Consider the following 18,616-nt stretch of genomic DNA (forward strand, 5'->3'; position numbering starts at 1 on the left):
TTTGCTCGGATCTGGTTGTTTTTCGTCTATGTTCGTGTGTCTTCGGATTGGATCATTTCGATCTACGTTATCCTTCATCGGCGGCGGTTGCTGTTCTGGTGCGCTGGTCCTATGGGGCTTTAGCACGACGACTTCCCAACTGTCTACTACAACAAGTTGTGCCCAACTCCGGCGAAGGAGGGGCGATGACAGTGGCGCGCCTTCGGCTCGCTTCAGTGCTTGTAGTCATCGCTAGGTGGTCTACGGACCTGGATGTAATTTTTATTATTTCTGGTTTTCGTTGTACTGTCATTATTAAAGATGAATAGATTAAAAAAATTTTGCAAAAAAAAAAATAGCTACCACTGCAATGTGGAGGACAGCTCAGGAGCTTCCCTCAACGACAGAAAAGAAAGAAAGGACAGCTCAGGAGCTGCACATGACTCTCATGTGCGTCTATAATTGACTTGCCATGCTTTGACGTAACAAAAGTAGATCAAGAAAATTAATCAATCAACGCATCGTGAAGAAAATAGCTGGAGGAAGGTTGGTTTTCTTGATCACCGTATGTGATAAATAATATTTCTACTTTTAATAAAGCAGTTGATGAATAGTCTACGCGGTTTATTTTTGCTGATTTATTTTCGTCATCCTCCCATCTCCGTTTTATTTTCGTCATCCTCCCACCTACGAAGAAAAACCCACGAAAAAAATTCCACGACACGCACGCGCGAGCGAGTCGGCCCTCCAGATCCCTTCGCCGCCAGCCCCCGACCTCCTCCCCGGCTCCCGGCGCCGGCCGCCCCCATCTCCTCCCCCGATCCTGGCTCGCCCCGCCCCCACCTTCTCCCTCATTCCCGGCGCCGCCCGGCCCCCATCTTCTCCCTCACTCCCGGCGCCGGCCCGCCTCCACCTCCTCCCTCACTCCCGGCGCCGCCCGACCCCCAACCTCCCTGGATCCGCGTGCATCGACGCCGGCTTCGCAGCGGCGCTTGATGTGGAGTGCGGCGGAGTAGAGGAGCGGGCCTTCTTCCTCACCTCACAGCACTATCCTCCTCCATGACCACGCAGCCGCAGCGGCAGAGAACCCGAATCCCTAGCCAGCAAACTCAGGCAGCCATGGATCCATGGGTACGAATCCCTGCTCTTCTCTCTCTCTGACCCACCCCCCCCCCTTTCCCCCCCCCCCCCCCCCCCCCCCCCCCCCCCCCCCCCCCCCCCCCCCCCCTCCTCTCTCTGACCCCCGTCGTCGTCTCAGGGAGCAATGTGCAGATGCTGGCCACCGGAATCTCTCGTCACTTCACATCTTGCATCGCGCAGACAGGGGGCATCAGCCTGCAGCGAGAGGATCGGCAACATCCGCGCGGCCGCGGCGTCGTGCCGGCCCACTGCTCGCAAAGGACAGGAGCCCATGCACGGCTGCACATGCACAGAAGCAGGCAAACTGGTACTTCCCCAAAATTCCCAAATTGATAATTAATGGCTTGATTTTTTTTCTTTCAGTTCTATACATCTTATACAGTCCCGATCTTATACAAATTGCAATATAGGTAGTCATGGTCAAGTAAAATCAGAATCAGAGAAGAATCTATTTGGTTATTAAAAGAAAAATACATGAGATAACTGAAGTTGAGGAACATCATTTATTGTCATTGCTTGAATTGGAAGAACAACAGCTATGAAGATGCCATCACAGATTTTAGAAGCATGAAGAATCGAGAAACTGATTTTCATGTCTTATATCTCAACTTTTTTTATATGAGCTAACTTAATAGTTTGATGGTTCATGGTTGATTGTGGAATGATTTGACCAGATGTAGTTACTCCATCTTGTAACCTTGTACTGATGCCTCCTTTAGTTTGGCCCGCCCAGGTTTTTCTTTCAAGCTCTGCCACTGCCGAAGACCACGGTGGGAGAAGTTTTACAGGAGCCTCGTCACCAACAGCGTCTGCAACGTCTCGGAGGGGACAAGAATATCGCCTGACATTTTTCTCAATGGTACGATTCCTATATCAGGTTGTATGCGATTTTTATAAAAATCTTTGAAATCTGACAATGTATGGTATATCCGCAAAGTGAACGGTCTGTGTGTCCATTCATGAGTAAGGATTGGGAGAGTTTGCACCTGGGGCAGAAGAATTAGTCAATTGCTCACTTCAGCGTCATGTTTTAATATTGCTGTCTTGCAACTAGAAGTACTGGAGGGCTGGATAATATTGACGCTAGCTATCCAGCTATGGTTCCAACAACTTGTGCGCTCCAATGTACCTTTTTTAATCCTTACGTTTACACATAAATCACATTGCTTGCGGTATCAGCACAATCAATTGTAACCGTAGTCTCTCATTTGTATGACATTACAGCCAACATTTAGTCTCTCATTTGTCTTCTCATTTATATACAGGATGGCTACTGACTAAATTCAGATATATGGAGTTCCGGAATCAGTTCTGCAACTTTTTTTTTGCGGGAATCAGTTCTGCAACTTGAGCAAGGTATGCGACCATCTAACTTAATCCTTGCATACAGTAGAAGATCTATCCTACAGACATACATCATCTACTTTTCTGAATTCCACTGGCATCCCTTAGTTGTGTTTGTGGGTCAAAAACATGTGCGTACTACACTTTGCGTAGGCAGCAGCCGGAGATAATATGTTGCAAGGTGTTATGTACCTAATAAACATCTGATAAAAAGAGGCATTTTCTTTCATCTCGATCAGAACACTAACAATGCTATTTGGTGCTCTTTCTAAGAAACTGTATGTTCAAGAATTGATCCAAATTTAAATGTTAAGAAAGTTTACATTCTCTCATAGGAAAAAAACACCAACTCCCATCGCAGGGTCGAACTGCCGGCGCGCTAGGGTTAGCGTCGGCGCCATCCCGAGCCCCACCCGCCTATCGGCCCCTCCCGGGACGGCTGCTAGTTCTGGCACTTTGCCACTGTGATGCCCACTAGATCTCGCGCTTTGCGAGCGCATGCCGTTTGTTCCTCCGCATCTGCCACTTCGGTGCAACCACTCCGTCATCCATAAATAACGTGAAGGCAAGGCTCCATTCAAGGGAGCGTGGCTAGCGACTAGACCGTCTAGGTGGACGCGATCTTGAGCAGCGAAGAGCAGATGCTCCGACAAGGCGAGCGTGGTTTCAGGCGACTTTTGCTTAGTTTGCTAACGAGATTTCTGTCTCTTAAGGCGAGCGTGAGGCCACGACAAGGTAAACCCTCCTGTACAGCGAGAACAAACAATTAGGCAACAGTATCATATTTCAACGATGGGCATGGCTACATATTTTTTATTTTATTTTATTTTTGGTTGACCACAGTTGTATATTGCTAAAAGGGAATATTTCAATCTGGTTTGTGAATGCACACAATGCAAGGATAGTTTAAACAAATACAAGTATCAGCCATATGAAGGTCATCGGGCGTTTGGAAGAGAAGAATGATGCATATATCATCTCAGTTCAGGTCGCTGGAGTTGTTTGGTTTTTCTTCTCATGTGGATGCTTCATACTGTAAACTAAGCTCTGTACTTGGAGACAATCACCAAGGCCTTTTCTTTACAAACTAATCTAAACTTTTTGTTCTTCTCAAGTAGCTATTTTATTTTGCTAATTCTGTGTATAGCCGCTATTAAACAGAAGTCCTTTGATGTCAGATGCAAAGTTGATGAAGTTTTTTTCTATGTCAGATGCTCTTGTTTAGTGGGACGCTATGCAGGTTTTGGTGAATGGTGCCGCTGCTGCAGCTCATTGGTTCTAGCCCGACATTCAGCTCTGAATGGACGTGTGTCAGGGACAGGATGATCACAATCCAGGTTTTGACACGGTATTTTCTCTTTCTAATCTACTATAGCAATTATTAGTAGCCGCATGTGGAAAGGTTTGGCAATTCAAAGTACTTCAAGAACCTGTTATCATTGAAGCCTGCTTATTTGACATCTTCGATAGTATGCTGTAAATTACATTTTTTTGGTATACTGTGTAAGAGAGATGATGTTGCATTTCATTTATCTTCGACGATCATAATCAATGGACATCTGGCCAATTGATTTATCATTGAATTGGGACAAGTGAAAATGAATAGAAACTAACAGAATAGAGAATTTATTTAGTTATTTGCACAAACAGTCGATTCTTATGTTGTAAGTTTTGTTATAACAGTGGGTAAGAAAATAAACTATATTCCAACTGCCAGGTAGGTAGGACCATCCTATTTACCCAATGACTAATTTGATTCTTCATGTTTGTCTGGAAGCTAGGATAATTTTAATGTGATCTTTTCATGATTCTTCATGTTCGTCTGGAATCTAGGATAATTTTAATGTGAATTTTTCAAAGACATCCAGTGTTTGATATAGTCTAATTTAATATACCAGCGATGGTGGTATTGAATCTGCGAAGAAAATATATACTCATTTCCTAATTGCGTCTTTTAATCAGGAGGTCAGGACCAAGCTTTAGGCAGAAAAGTGGGACAATCTTCAGTAAGCTACAATGTTCATGTCTTCTTATATCATTTGACTGATGTGTTCTTGTATCATTCTTCTACTTTCGGAGCTATTACTGCGATCGTTTTGACCTCATGTCTTCTTATATCATTTGACCTTATCTAGATATTAGTGGTTCTTAATCCAGCAAGGTCTTGAATATTTTTCGCTTTGTCCATTCAAAATTTTGTTTGTCTAGCAACGTTCATGGTTTAAGCTTTGATTCGAAAAACAACTTTCATTGTTATAGGAGAGACAAAGAGCAACAACAAGCCACTGTAGATATTGTGTAGTAGCAACATTAATGATCTGCTAATGTTATAGGTTTTTTTTTCTTCTTTCCTTAATATTTACATGACCAATGTGTATTTTTAATGATCAAACATGCACATGTCACATTAAGAGGTTGAGAGTAGCTCAAAAGATATGCATACATCCTCTACCTTTTACCTAATGAAATATTTCTAAAACCATAGTAGATGTCAGGTGTAAATTCCTTGAAGAACTGTTGGTTTTTGTAATTATTTCGTGAAACTTTCAATGTAGGGTTCTAGGATTGGTGAATAAGCAGGGTTGTTTTCTTTCTTTAGTATCTGCATGATCAAGTCGGTCTGTACTTTTAATGATCATACCTGCACATGTCACATTAAGATTGAATATATTGTGACTTTTCTAACCATTCCTTGTTAATTGCTTGAGGAAAAACTAACAGGAATATTTTTCTTAGAAATCCCAAGTAAAGTAATTGTTCTCACTGTGTTGGTAAAATAACATATTTTTGTTGTATGTATACTTAATTTGAGGAGATGTAGATTTTCTTATTATCTTATACATGTTTCTTTTCTTTTTTTTCTTGTGAAAAATGAGTTCAACAACAAAGGGGTCCTCATTCTGGCCTCCTGGGGTTGAAATGATTACTCCTTTAATTGATTTGAAGATTGTTAATTTTTTTATTTGGAAACGCTTGGAAGCTTTCCTTTGTTTTGGTGTTATGAAGATCTTATGCAACAGGGAGTTTTCACCAATGCCACAAAGATGCTTATTGCATATGTGAAATTAAAGGAAGGGGGCATTTTAGTAAATTAGATTGTTGTATGCAGTTGCGTGCATGTTGATTGTTGCTTTATTATGTATAATAAGCGGGTGAGAGTGTTTTCAGTAAATCCATGTGTTGGCCCGTGGCAACGCACGGGCAGTCTGCTAGTTATTGTTAGGAGATTCCGTGCACTAGCAAGAGTGGCAGTGCAAAAAATAACAGGGGAATGATAGAACAATGAAAGAGCACATGTGCTAAGGGAGAATAGCGTGAATTAAGGACCTTTTTCGGGTTTAAAGTTTTTCATCGAAATTCTTCTCCTCCCCTGTATAAGAGCCTTTTAAACCAAAGGATAATCAATTACATGGGAAAAAGTAATGGAACTTAAATTTCAATTTTTAGTGTTTAGTGCACTCTTCTCATTACTGCAAATATCACGTGTTTTGTTCCATGAACCATTCGAGTGCGCTAGTTCAAAAATTCCAACACTTTTAAAGCTATACTTTAAAAAAGGAGCATATGAGAATAAAATAAAATAAAAAGTAAACATAAACTATTTTAAATAAATAACTACATATATAACAAAAAAGTAATAAAATTGATGGGGGGGGGGGGCAAAAGAATAGAAAAAAGAAATAAAAACTCTACACATGGGCTGACTCTCACAGGCACTTGCGGCTATTTGCCGGTTCTGCTTCGCGCAACTCAAATCCTAACTGGCGGTGGTGACCCAATAATATTTTATTTTCTATTTTTTCCTTCTCCCTTTTTCCTTTTTTTACTTTGATGCCTTTTCCTGTTATTTATTTATTGATTTCTTTCTTCACATTGTTCATTTTCATTTTGTTTGCTTTTTGCGGAAACATGTAAACACTTCTAAATTACATGAAAATATATTCTAACACACATGATTTTTTTTTACCAAATGTATAGCATATGTTTTTCTGAATGCAATATTTTTAATGATGCGAGATGATTTTTTTACAAATAAATGGATATTTATATTTAGGTTCATTAATGTTTTGTTCTAATGCATGTTTTTTGTATATGTAAATATTATATATTTTTGGGAACAGTAATAGTTCTTATAAAATATGGATATACATGCTTAGTAGAAAATCAATGCATTTTAACCTAGTGGTGGAAAGGGCCGATGTCTTCACGGTTCACGCCCATCCAGGTTCAAGGCATAGTACTTGCAGTTAGGATTTGTTGCACCAACTATACTATAGAGGCTCTCTTATAATCTTTTTGTCAAAAAATATATAGTTTTTAGATTTAGAAAAACATACATGTTAAAACATTGTTTGGTCCATTTATGCTTCCATTCAGGCGTTGCTTCCTTGTACGTTAACTCAAGGCTTATATGCCGCTTAGGGCAACATCTTGTTTGTTGGTAGTTGCACAAGACTAGGGCGACACTCGTCATGTCGGTAATACGAAGAACCAATTTGTGGGTGTGGTTGGATGTTTAAAGGGGGGCTGTACCCTTGGCACATCAGAGATAAAACCGCATGTTTAATATCCGTGTGTGAAATATCCATTCAATGGAAGATGACGTTCCCGTTGATGGCGAGGCACCTGTAGTAACATTGTCAATCTCAAGATCTGCCGACTCAATCTCTCGAAATGCTCATAGAGGTCTGGCGTACCTGCATGCATTCATAGGGCTGAGTTTACGTGCATATACCTGAGCGTCTACAATCGCATTGCATTTCTTAAAAAAAGTACCCTTCATGCAAAACACATAAGGATTTTTGTGCATCGAATAATTTGGGGTTAAACCCTGATTGGGAACGTATGCGCGTGCTCTAGTGTTGACACACGTCACACATGGCACACATCTCCGCGTGAATTGATTTTCTATTTTTGCCTTTCTTTTTCTTGTTTCATTTGAGTTTTTTATATGCTTTGATTGTTTTTCTTTTCGTTTTTTTGTTTGTTCATGAGTATATGTAAGTTTCATGATGGAGTACATAGGTGAATCCACGAAGTACAGGCACGCCACATCTGGTACATGTAACCACGAGGAGTATATGTATGATACAAGGGAAGTACATGTACCCTATGCGGGAGGGTACATGTTGCACTGTGCGTATAATTCATGTTGTCAGGCGTACATGTTGCATATGTGGGTAGTAAATGTTGCATCGTAGGAGAGTATATGTTGCACTGTGCAATGAGTACAAGTGGCACTACGAGTGACAACATTGTATGTGTGGAAGTACAACTATGTTTTGACTGGAAGTACACGTATATTTTTGTTGGAAGTACAAGCTACTCTGAGGAAAAATTCACCAAAATGTATTAAGACGCGATTTAGTTTTTAAATGTTGATGCAAAACAGTTCGGAATTCGGACACTCAATTCAAAATATATTTCATTAAAAAAATGTACGCATGTACAAAGAACCTCCCATTCTCCTAGCTCTTTAGCGACGACAAGTGATCACCCATACATTACGCCACACCTTGAGATGAGATGCATTTGAACTAACCTTTGAGAGAGTATATTACCAGATTTTTCCACCCTAGAGTCGTGGTGCGTCTCGTGTGCGATGGGCGAGGTGGCCCATTTGCCATGTAGACCCCGCAAATGTGAAGCACCCATGACACCACATGCGTCCTTGTCTTCGACTCTTAGTGCCACACACGCACTCGAGATAGCCACATCCTGCACGTAGGGCGTGGGAAAGCGAGCAAGCACGTGGTGATTTGGTGCTGGGAGCTAAAATGGGCTGGGCCTATGGAATCAGTCGGGCCAAACTTGTTTCCAGAAGAAAAAACTCACAAAATTAAAAAAATCAGTTTAGAAAATAAAAATTTACAAAATATTAAGAAATGTTCATAAAGTATTAAACAATCCCTACCTTTTGTCTTAACTGTTTGAAATAAAAAACTTTTAAAATGTTCATAGGTTCAAATGTTTAAATTGTAGAAATAATCAAGAATTTTAAAAATATGTTCACTAATAATAGAAGTGTTCATGATTTTGGAAAATGTTCATATTATATTTAAAATTTTTAATGTATATTTTAGAACTGATCAGCGTGTATTTAAATAACATCCATCGTATATTTTTAAAATGTTCATCACGTATTTATAAATGCAAGGGTTTATAAAATGGTCATCACGTATTTAAATAATTTACATCCCATATTAAGAAATGTTCGTCGTGTATTAATTTTTTCATCAAGTCAAAAAATGTCCACTTTGAATTTTAAAAAATTTCATTGCATATTTTTAAAAATATTGAGTATTTAAAATGCACATATTAGAAATTTCGTCACATATTTGTAAAATGTCCACTCCATAAATAAAAATATTCATCTCATAGCTAAAATTAAGACTAATTGTGAAAATATATAAATAAAAATATTCATCTCATAGCTAAAATTAAGACTAATTGTGAAAATATTAATCACACATTGAAAATGTTCATCATGTATTTATTAAAATAATTTCTATATAAAACAGAGAAACATAAAAAGAAAGAAAATGAAAACAAAAAATAAATACACAGCAAATACCCATACGTACGAAAAAAAGAAATAAACTACTAGAACAAACTATGCAAAACAAAGTGAAAGGGGAAGAAAGCCGAAGAAACAAATTAAAATGGATATACCGAATGAACATGAAAGAAAAAACCAGTTAACCATTAATGGACCGGGCTGAACGCATGCGTACCGCTACGCGCGTGCTCTTATCATTGATATTTTCTTCTAAAAAGCTTAATTTTGCTTACTGTGAGTGTGCGACATCCATCCAAGAAAAGACTAGAAGTTATACATACACACTTTTCCTTCTTCTCCACTTTACCTATATGTAAGTCGCCTGAAAATAGATTTTCGGTCGGTCGATTTTTTTAACCGCTGATTTTTGCTTTCAGATTCTTGTTTTCTTCCTAGTCAATTCTATCAGCAGTTTTGGGCAGTTTTTTTTATTGACCACATATTTTGGTCAGTCGATTTGCTATTGGGCTGAAGCCTATTACATGTGCCAGCCAGCCTTCCCCTCTCTCCGACTCTTTTTTAAAAATGTTTTTCTGTTTTTATGCGTTTCTGCTTGTGTTTTTAATTTTACTTTATAAGTTGTTTTAAGGTTTTTCCTTTTGTTGGTATTTTTGGGATGTTGGGCCAGTGTAAATGTATTCACATAAATACTATGCTACATGTGTGAAAATTACGCTCTTATATGATTGTTGTTTGCATACCACAAAAAGTATAATTTTAGTGCAAGTTTGTTTTTAACTTTTTTAATTATGTTTCTTCTTAAAGAGTAATACCAATCCCAAAATTTCATTATTTTGATTTTCATTTAATTATTATTTATTTTTATTATTGTTGACGATAATACGATTGCCACTAATTCATTTCTTCTCAATAATTGTTTTTGCATTTTTTCACTATTACATGCTTATTCTTGAATATTTTTGTGTATATTGTGTCAAATTTTGTCATTGTTTGTTTTACATTTGTTTCATTTTCTTTCTTATTAAAGGTAAATACTAATGCCACTAGATTATTCCTTTTTTACAAATGCTCATTATTTTGATACTTTTTAAGTTTTATTTCATTTTCTTTCTTATTAAAGGGTAATACCAAAGTCACTAATTTATTGTTTCTTACAAAACTTCATTATATTAATTTTAATTTTTTTAAATCTTATTTATTCTATAATTATAATACCAATGCCACTAATTTATATCTTTTGAGGATACCTCCATATTTAGAAACATTCCACTCTTATTCGTGCATATATAAAAAAGCACAATTTCTGCAAACTTTGTAATTCTTTATATCTTCTTTCTTAAGAATACCAATGCCGCCAATTCATTCTTTCTTAGAAAACCTTGTTATTTTGATTTGTTTTTGTTTGTATTTTATCTTCTTTCCTTTTAGTGGTGGCACTATCTATTCGCATTCATGATTTTTTTAGAAATTCTACTATTTTATTCTTATTCTTGCCTATTATAAGAACTGCAATTACTATGTTAGTTGTGTGAAAAAAATTGTTATTATTTGTTTTTCTTTTAAATTTTCTTTCTTCTTAAAGGATAATACCAATGACACTAATTCATTCCTCAATAGAAAACTTCGTTTTTTTTTATTTTTTGTAGTTGTATTTCATTTTATTCGTTTTAGTGGGTAATACCAATGCCACAAATTCAATTTTCCTTAGAAAACTTCATTTTTAATTTCTTCTTCTTTTTAAAAGGTAATACCAATTCCACTTATTAATTAATTCTTGGAATACTTCATTTTTGTTTTGTTATTTTTATTTTGGACTGTTATATATTCCAAACGTTCGGATTATAGGTATAGATCCGAACGATCCCACATCAGTGTGATTGCATGCAAGCTCGCTAACAAAACAGCATGTAAGATGCGTTAAATGCTTTTTCGCCTCGTAAACAACTGCATGCACATAAAAACAAAAATGATGATGTCACAAAAGATTCCACTAAAACTCAAAATTCAAAATGTTTTGTAGTTCAAACCGTTGCTCGGATTATAAAACTGTTTTCACATAAAAAATTCGTCTCGACGAGACCTACGAAACTAGATGTCATGTTGATATGTTTCGACGACTTTTTTTTCGGGTAAAAAGTTACCACGCCTAGGGTATACAAGTTATCACGTCTGTGCTATAAAGTTACCACGATGTTTACATAGGCAAATTCCGGGCATAAAAATAATTTCTTTCTACTTTCCCCCACGTGCAAATGCACTAAGAGTGCAGAAAAACTAATGCCATCGTATATTCTCTTTATTTTGAAATTTCAAAATATTTTGTAGTTCAAACCGTCTGTTCGATCAAAAATTTGTTTTCACAAAAAAATCCGCCGTGGCGAGACCTTCAAAACTAGATACCATGTTGGCATATTTCGAATACTTTTTTCTGGATCAAAAGTTATCATGCCTGGGCTAAATAAGTTATCAGCTCTTTATACGTATATTACCATGTTATTTACACAGATCGTACCGGAGTATGTTTTAGACAAGTTTTTTTATGGGTCAAAGTTATCGTGGTATTTGTACTCAAGTTATCAGGACCGAGAGTCTATATTACCATGCTATTTACACAAAAGGTTATCAGAGTATGTTTTCAACAATTTTTTTCACGGATCAAAGTTATCGTGGTGTTTTTACCTAAGTTATCAGGTCCGGGCAACCTATATTATCATGTTATTTACACAGATCGTACCGGAGTATGTTTTAGACAAGTTTTTTTATGGGTCAAAGTTATCGTGGTGTTTATACCCAAGTTATCAGGACCGAGAGTCTATATTACCATGCTATTTACACAAAAGGTTATCACAGTATGTTTTCAACATTTTTTTTCACGGATCAAAGTTATCGTGGTGTTTTTACCTAAGTTATTAGGTCCGGGCAACCTATATTATCATGTTATTTATACAGATGTTATTGGAGTATGTTTGCAAACATTTTTTTTACATGAATAAGTTATCGTGATGTTTGTACTTAAGTTATCATGTCCGGAAGTGTATATTAACATGTTATTTACACGAGAAGTTATCAGTGGTATGTTTTTTCAACAAATTTTTTACACGAGTCAAAGTATCGTGATATTTGTACTTCAGTTATCATGTCCGGAAGTGTATATTAACATGTTATTTACACGAGAAGTTATCAGTGTATGTTTTCAACAAATTTTTTTCATGGGTCAAAGTTATCGTGGTGTCTGTACCCAAGTTATCAGGACCGGAAGCCTATATTGTTATACTATTTACACAGAAAAAAATTATCAGTGTATGTTTTCAACAACTTTTTTTTCGCGGGTCAAAGTTATCGTGGTGTTTGTACCTAATTTATCAGGTTCGGGAGCCTATATTACCATGTTATTTACACAGATGTTACCGGATTATGTTTTCAACAACTTTTTTCCACGGGTCAAAATTATCGCGGTGTTGATACCTAAGTTATCAAGTTCGGAAGTGTATATTATCGTGCTATTTACAAAAAAATTATCAGTGTTATGTTTTCAATAACTTTGATCCACGGATCAAAGTTATCGTGGTCTTTGTACCTAAGTTATCAAGTCTCGAAGCCCGATGACATGCATTGGTTGCGTGCTCGTGGTCTTGAAATGAAGATAAACATGCTACCATAATGGGAGCAAGGATTGCGTGCTCCCATCTCAATCCTCTCAATTTTCCATGATAACTTAGGTACAAAATTAGAGGGTAAGACAACAAAAGTAATTTAGGTGAGCTGGTTAATGAGCCTAAGCTTAGTTACGAGAGACTCAGGTCTGAGTCCAAAGGCACCCCACACACAAACATCAAATTTATTTCTAGTTTTTTGGTTGTAATGCAAAGGAGCGGTGGTATGATAAAGGAAAACGTAACTTATCTTTAACCGACGAATAGAGTTAGCTGGGTTGGTTATCGGGTCGGCCCTGCATGCAGCAGGTGCAAGGATTGAGTGCCATAGCTCTAACTTTTTTTTCAAAAAATGAGCGAGCGACTGGAAGGTGGAGCGCTCGAGCCGATCGACTCGTTCGGATCTATTCACAAGGTGAGAACGTTCGGAAAATACAAATTCCGTTTTATTTTTCCATTTATTCTTTAAATTTATACCACTGGCTTAACGGGTTGTTGATTTTATTTTGTTTGCAAAAGGCTTGAGTGCTCTCTTTGGCTGCTCGTTGAGCTGGGGTTGCTGCTTCCATCATGCCCAGCAGCTGGGCCACCTTCTCAAGGTGGAGCCCAAACCCCCAATGGGCCTTGGAACGACTCCGTGCACGTGCTGCCTTCTTTGCTCCATCGGACATCGGTCTTGCCTTACGTGTGGTTACTATGCTGCTGTTGCATCATCGAAATTGACTGACATTGGATCAGTCTATTTGGTAATCAATGATATATTAGAAATTGACTGACCCAAATCATAAAACCAGGCAACTTCCCCGTAGTCGGTCTCTTTCTTCTCACCGCATCGCTCTACCGTGAGTGGCTTCCCCTGCCAGTGTCCACAACAATAATCCTACACCTACGTACCCTTCTAGGTAATAAACTTCCTAATCTACTCCCCTCCCACCCCCAAATTTTCATGGGGTGGGGCCCGGGCTATTTTTTCAAATCATCCCAAATCAGTTTTCACGTAGCTCTACGTAGAAGCGGGTTATGCCAAATAGCTGTAGTTCTCCAAATCAGCTATAGCAAAGGTATACCCGGCTATTTGAGAACTTTTTCTGACAATTATACAAGAACCTTATAGTCTATCATTTAGCGGCACCATGCTCAAACTGCTATAGCGGCGCTATAGACGGCTATTTAAAACATTGACAAAATACTAGCATTTCCAAACTTTTAGTGCCCCAAAAATTGAAATTATCTATACAAAGCTACATCAATTGTTCCGAGAGCATATATTTTCACACTGAAAAATGTACGTGGCAGCTACACCTTCTTTGCTACAGGTACACATAAACAAATGCAGTACTGTGCACGAAACATACAGGACAAACATGGAACATCGAATTACCACGAAGAACAACATGCAGAGAGGTGGTCGAACTGCCATGCATGCACGGTTGCCGGCTTGAGATCACATGACGGTGCATGCACTGGGCGGGTACTCCTCGTAGATGAACCTCCCCTCCTGCACGATCCGGCAGCCCTTGCACCCTCTGCACGACGACGCCGGCCCGCCGCAGCCCATCGGCGGGGGCTGCATCATCTGCAGCGGCGTCGGCATCGCCGGCGGCCACGCCCCGTACCCGCCGCCACCGCCGCCGCCGCCGCACGAGCCGCACCCTCCTCCGCAGTACGCCGGGCCTCCGCACGTCTGCCTCTTCGGGGTCGCCGGCACCGCCCAGGGCGGGTGCTGAGGGTGGTGCGGGGCGGGGTAGGCCGGCATCTGCGGCGGCTCGCACGGCCACTGCGGCTGCTGGGGATGCGGGTACTGATGCACGCCTCCCCAGTGGCTCGGGTCGCTGCACGGCCACGGGTAGCAGAGGTTGCACATCTGCGTGAACTGCAGGTTCACCGTCGTCGACGGTGCCGCCGGCGCGGCCGGTTTGGGCTTCTCCTCGCCCTTCTTCTCATCCGTCTTCTTCTTTTCTTCCTTCTTTTCCTCCTTCTTTTCTTCCGGCTTCTTCTCGTCGGCCTTCTTCTTCTCATCCGGCTTCTTCTCATCGGGCTTCTTGCAGCAGCACTTGCAGCCATCGGCGGCCGGCTTCTTCTCCTCGGGCTTCTTCTCCTCTGGCTTCTTCTCCTCCGGCTTCTTGGCATCGGGCTTCTTTTCTTCGATGATCTTGATGTCCTTGATAGCCTTGCACGCCTTGCATCGCAGCTTCTTGGACAGCTTCACCGGGTCGAATGGGCCGGAGACGGTCACCGTGTTCTTCTTGGTGTCGAAGTTGATGGTCCTGATCTTCTCCTTCTCTGATCCATCGATGTTAATCGCATCGAAGTTAATAAGCGAAACATAAAATGGTTCCACTTCTTATCACATGGTTAATTTGACACAACTAAATTGAGTGCTTGACTATTGTACTACGTACCTTGGAGTTTACATAGCACTTTCTGAATCTTCCTGTAGCATTCCTCGCATTCGAGGTTGGCTTCAATGATCAACGTGGATACCTGGTGGATACACGCATGGCAGGAGAATCAACACAAAGAGCTCACAACACCATCACTACAACTTCCAAATTAACCATGCATACATGCATGCATGCAAAATTGAACTCAAGCATGTACGCATGAAACGGGGCACTCACCTTCTCTGCCATGGCTGGAGCTGAGGCGCGAGCTCCAACGAACGTTTAATCGCAGGGTTGCCACAAAAAGGAAGAGGGAATATATATATAGGGGACTCTTACTTAATCATGGCAATTGCCTAAGAAATATGTCATTGTTGCAGTGCAGCATCACACTTGTGGTCATCTTGATGAGATGGCGTGGCAGTGGTTACGCTCCACCGTCGCCATGACTCGTCGCACACCGAAATCCGTGCCATCATCTAGTGAAATAACAATTTTTTTTAGCTAGGCATAATCGAATAGGAGTAGAACGTACACCCACCCACCGTATATTGCACTCCAAGAAAGAACAAAAATATAATTGCATGCACGGCGCCGGCATAGCCGGTGAAGGGGGAATATGGCATCACATGAGCGTGATGAAGACCTAATCAGTAGTTTAAGCGTAAGATTCGGGGCAACAACCTTTCCCCGCCACGATCATCACGGAGCATGAGCTAGCCTGAACATGGGACAAATAAGTCGCCGTAGTTGGTCCGGACACTGCTGGCACTACGCCGGGGCATGTTGCCAAAACGCCACGAGGCGAACCTTCTCACGACTTGTTTCCCGTACCGGGGTGCATAGAAAACGCGCATGTCGGCCGCACCGAGCCGTCGTCACGTACGTACATGGAACTCGATGACGATTTGGGGCCGTTTTTGACACGATCTGTGCGGGTATATCCTTCAGAGTTTCGGTGACGGGTGAGCTGCAACAACCCATCGATCGGCCAACCTCATGTCCAAGTGAAAATGATCACGTAGATGGCTCGGCTGCGTACACATGGATGCCAACAATGGTCAACGACGACAGCTATGTCGAAATGATCAGCTGGCTGGCATGTACGATTGGATCGTCGCCAACCACCGATATGGACGGGTGGGCGGCAAGGTACTGCAAACCGGGGGAGAGCATGTCGTGGAGCATCTTTCTTGTGACCTGGGCTGTTTGCTATACTGATTAACGTGCATTTGCCATGAGACCAGCCCCAAGCGTTGTTGCGGGGCGTGGGGGCAGATGGGTTTGAGCCGGGCGGTGGTTGTCTTGTGAGACGGCGACGGCGAACGGCGGTGGACTGGCCGCGGCAGCTCGCCGGATGTGGCTACGGCGAGGCGACGGAGTGGACGGAGGCGCAGCCGAGGTGGCGGAGGGGCGGTGTCATCACAGAATAAAACGACCAGCCGGATATGTTTTGTGTTTGTAACAAAGGGCATGTTGCAATTGCAACAAGCCAATCGTTGCAAAAGGGTGTTTCAGCCTTGCAAAACAAAAACTCGCAACTTTTTTCTTGCGATAAGACTTATGTTGCAGCTGTAACATGACCTCTATTAGACCTTTGTTGCAGAAAATACCGCAACACCGCTTTTGCTGCAAAGGGGGGCTGTTCACGGGGATGCATTGGATGGTCATTGTCAGGTCCATCCAATGCATGGTCAGCGAGGCGGTGAATATTCCTCGGTTATCCATCAAAAAACACGCAGAACTTGGTATCCAAACAACCCCTATGAGAGACTATAAAGGGACCGTGCCCTCAGCACATATACGATTAAGATGATTCTTAGTTCAACCATAAATTGCGACTTTTGCATCGCATGTTAGGTTATAACATTGATTATACTTGTCTTGAGTACAATGGGTGTAAATATTCAAAATTGTGCATCAACGATATTCGGATTATCTAAAGTATTTGCTTCTACAAAAACTATGTGTACCATTTATGTTTAATCCCTGCCAACATCTCCCATTCGGTTAAATCCTGTGTACCATTTAAAGCCAAGTTTAATGAACAAGGTTATCTACATGTATCAAGATTTTGTGCCAAGCACCATAGGTTATTCATGCACAAGTCAAGCACATAAGAAGTAAGACCACCAGAAAAAAGATAAAGATATATAGCAACAAACCAAGTAGAGAGCAACAATACTATGAGTGCAATAGAGTACATAACAAACCAATACAAGACAAGTTCAAAATTTGGCCAATAATTATTTAAGGGCTGCACCAGCTCCTGGACCCCCAAAGCTGCACTTGGCACCTGAACAAAGCTAGAGAGATACAACTGTGTCAATATAAAGAATCACTTTGAAAAGTAAATGTATGAAAGACACTTCGTTTATATTTTTTTACGGGAAAAACTTCCGATCTATTCATCAATTGTCAAGCCAGTACAAAGAACACTAGAAGTAAAAATGACACCCGAATCCATAGATCACCTAACGACGACAAAAAGCACTAGAGCGAGCCGAAGGCGCGCCACCGTCATCGCCCCTCCATCACCGGAGCCGGACAAACCTTGTTGTAACAGACAATTGGGAAGTCGTCGTGCTAAGGCCCAATATGATCTGCGCCAGAACAACAACCATCGCCGATGAAAAAAACATAGATCGGAAGGATCCAGCCTGAAGACACACGAACACATACGAAGGAAGACCGGATCCAACAAATACAAACACCGACCGAATCCCACGAGATCCGCCAGAGACAAATCCCCACACGCCCTCTAATGACGCTAGATGCATCGCTGGGCCTGGACGGGGAGAACCTTATTCCGACTTCATGGAGTCATTACCGTCTCTTCTTTCTGAACTGGATACAAACCATAGACGGTCATAAAAAAACATCTAAAAATGAAGTAGGAGCCCTCCCGCCGGCAAGGGCCGAGATCCACCACGCATTCATGGCGTAAGGCCACAGAAGGCAAAGCTGATCTGCGGTGGCGCCGACGGGAGGCGCGGATTCCTAATCGCCATTGCGCGAGCGCACGAGGCGAAGGGGCAGGAGACGTACGTGTTTTAGCCCCTAGCTTTCCACTATATCCGGCGGAAGACACTTCTTTCAAGTGATAGAAAAGAAAAGCAATGGACAACTACTGTTAGAACAAAGAAATAAACTCTGGTTTAGTGATCTGCCTGTTGGCAATCTTTTCACCATTATAGAATCTTGAAAACAAGATAAATGCATTTTTTGAAAATTTGATCTTGTAAGTTTCTGCGGCAGCTAGCATATTTAAAACGTGTCTGTTTGACATGGGGTCATGGGTTGCTATGGAGGGTTCAAAACAGGTCAAATGTTGAGTCTTTGTGCAGGATTTTTTTCAGGAAGTAATGAATGTAGTAGGAGCAAAGGATAAGGATTGGTGGTTTCTTCTCGCTCCCAAATCCATATCAGGGATGTATGGTTTCTACCAGAACTTATCATAGTCTAGTAGCCGATACTCACCAAATAGTAATGAGGATGTAAGCAGCTCGACCAAACAAATGACTTTTATGCCCTACCATTTTCATAACAGAATTTAGTAATGGTTGTGTGCAACAGAGTTCACCATAAACAACAAT

General features: G+C 40.8%; 2 protein-coding genes across 6 annotated transcripts; one reads left to right on the forward strand and one right to left on the reverse strand.

The window, feature by feature from the left end:
• Positions 1-673: 673 nt before the first annotated feature.
• Positions 674-4,650, forward strand: LOC125535619. 5 transcript variants are annotated; one of them, XR_007294742.1, is made up of 7 exons: positions 674-1,110; positions 1,238-1,426; positions 1,839-1,978; positions 2,385-2,475; positions 2,799-3,198; positions 3,675-3,811; positions 4,426-4,650. XR_007294742.1 is itself a non-coding variant. In XM_048698679.1 (4 exons), exons 1-4 carry the CDS (start codon positions 1,107-1,109, stop codon positions 2,468-2,470), a joined length of 405 nt encoding a protein of 134 aa, XP_048554636.1. In that variant the 5' UTR covers positions 676-1,106; the 3' UTR covers positions 2,471-2,476. The 5 variants fall into 5 exon arrangements, 1 of the variants encoding a protein (XP_048554636.1); XR_007294741.1 differs by having other exon boundaries at positions 2,825-3,198; XR_007294743.1 differs by lacking the exons at positions 3,675-3,811; positions 4,426-4,650 and adding an exon at positions 3,307-3,668 and having other exon boundaries at positions 2,825-3,198.
• Positions 4,651-13,823: 9,173 nt separating this feature from the next.
• LOC125540971 (protein PYRICULARIA ORYZAE RESISTANCE 21-like) lies at positions 13,824-15,409 on the reverse strand. The gene is made up of 3 exons (XM_048704482.1): positions 15,258-15,409; positions 15,039-15,120; positions 13,824-14,919 (listed from the first exon to the last, which is right to left on the reverse strand). The coding sequence occupies exons 1-3, from the start codon at positions 15,267-15,269 to the stop codon at positions 14,081-14,083; spliced, it is 933 nt and encodes a 310-aa protein (XP_048560439.1). The 5' UTR covers positions 15,270-15,409; the 3' UTR covers positions 13,824-14,080.
• Between the last annotated feature and the right edge of the window lie 3,207 nt (positions 15,410-18,616).

The sequence above is a fragment of the Triticum urartu genome, chromosome 2 (genome assembly GCF_003073215.2).
Source record: "Triticum urartu cultivar G1812 chromosome 2, Tu2.1, whole genome shotgun sequence".
Taxonomy (NCBI): domain Eukaryota; kingdom Viridiplantae; phylum Streptophyta; class Magnoliopsida; order Poales; family Poaceae; genus Triticum; species Triticum urartu.

Coding starts and splice junctions, on each gene's coding strand:
- LOC125535619 (XM_048698679.1), top strand. Junction 1,427..1,852: donor GCACAGAAGCAGGCAAACTG/GTACTTCCCCAA, acceptor TGGCCCGCCCAG/GTTTTTCTTTCAAGCTCTGC. Junction 1,979..2,384: donor GCCTGACATTTTTCTCAATG/GTACGATTCCTA, acceptor ATTTATATACAG/GATGGCTACTGACTAAATTC.
- LOC125540971 (XM_048704482.1), bottom strand. Junction 14,920..15,038: donor AGTGCTATGTAAACTCCAAG/GTACGTAGTACA, acceptor TCGATGGATCAG/AGAAGGAGAAGATCAGGACC.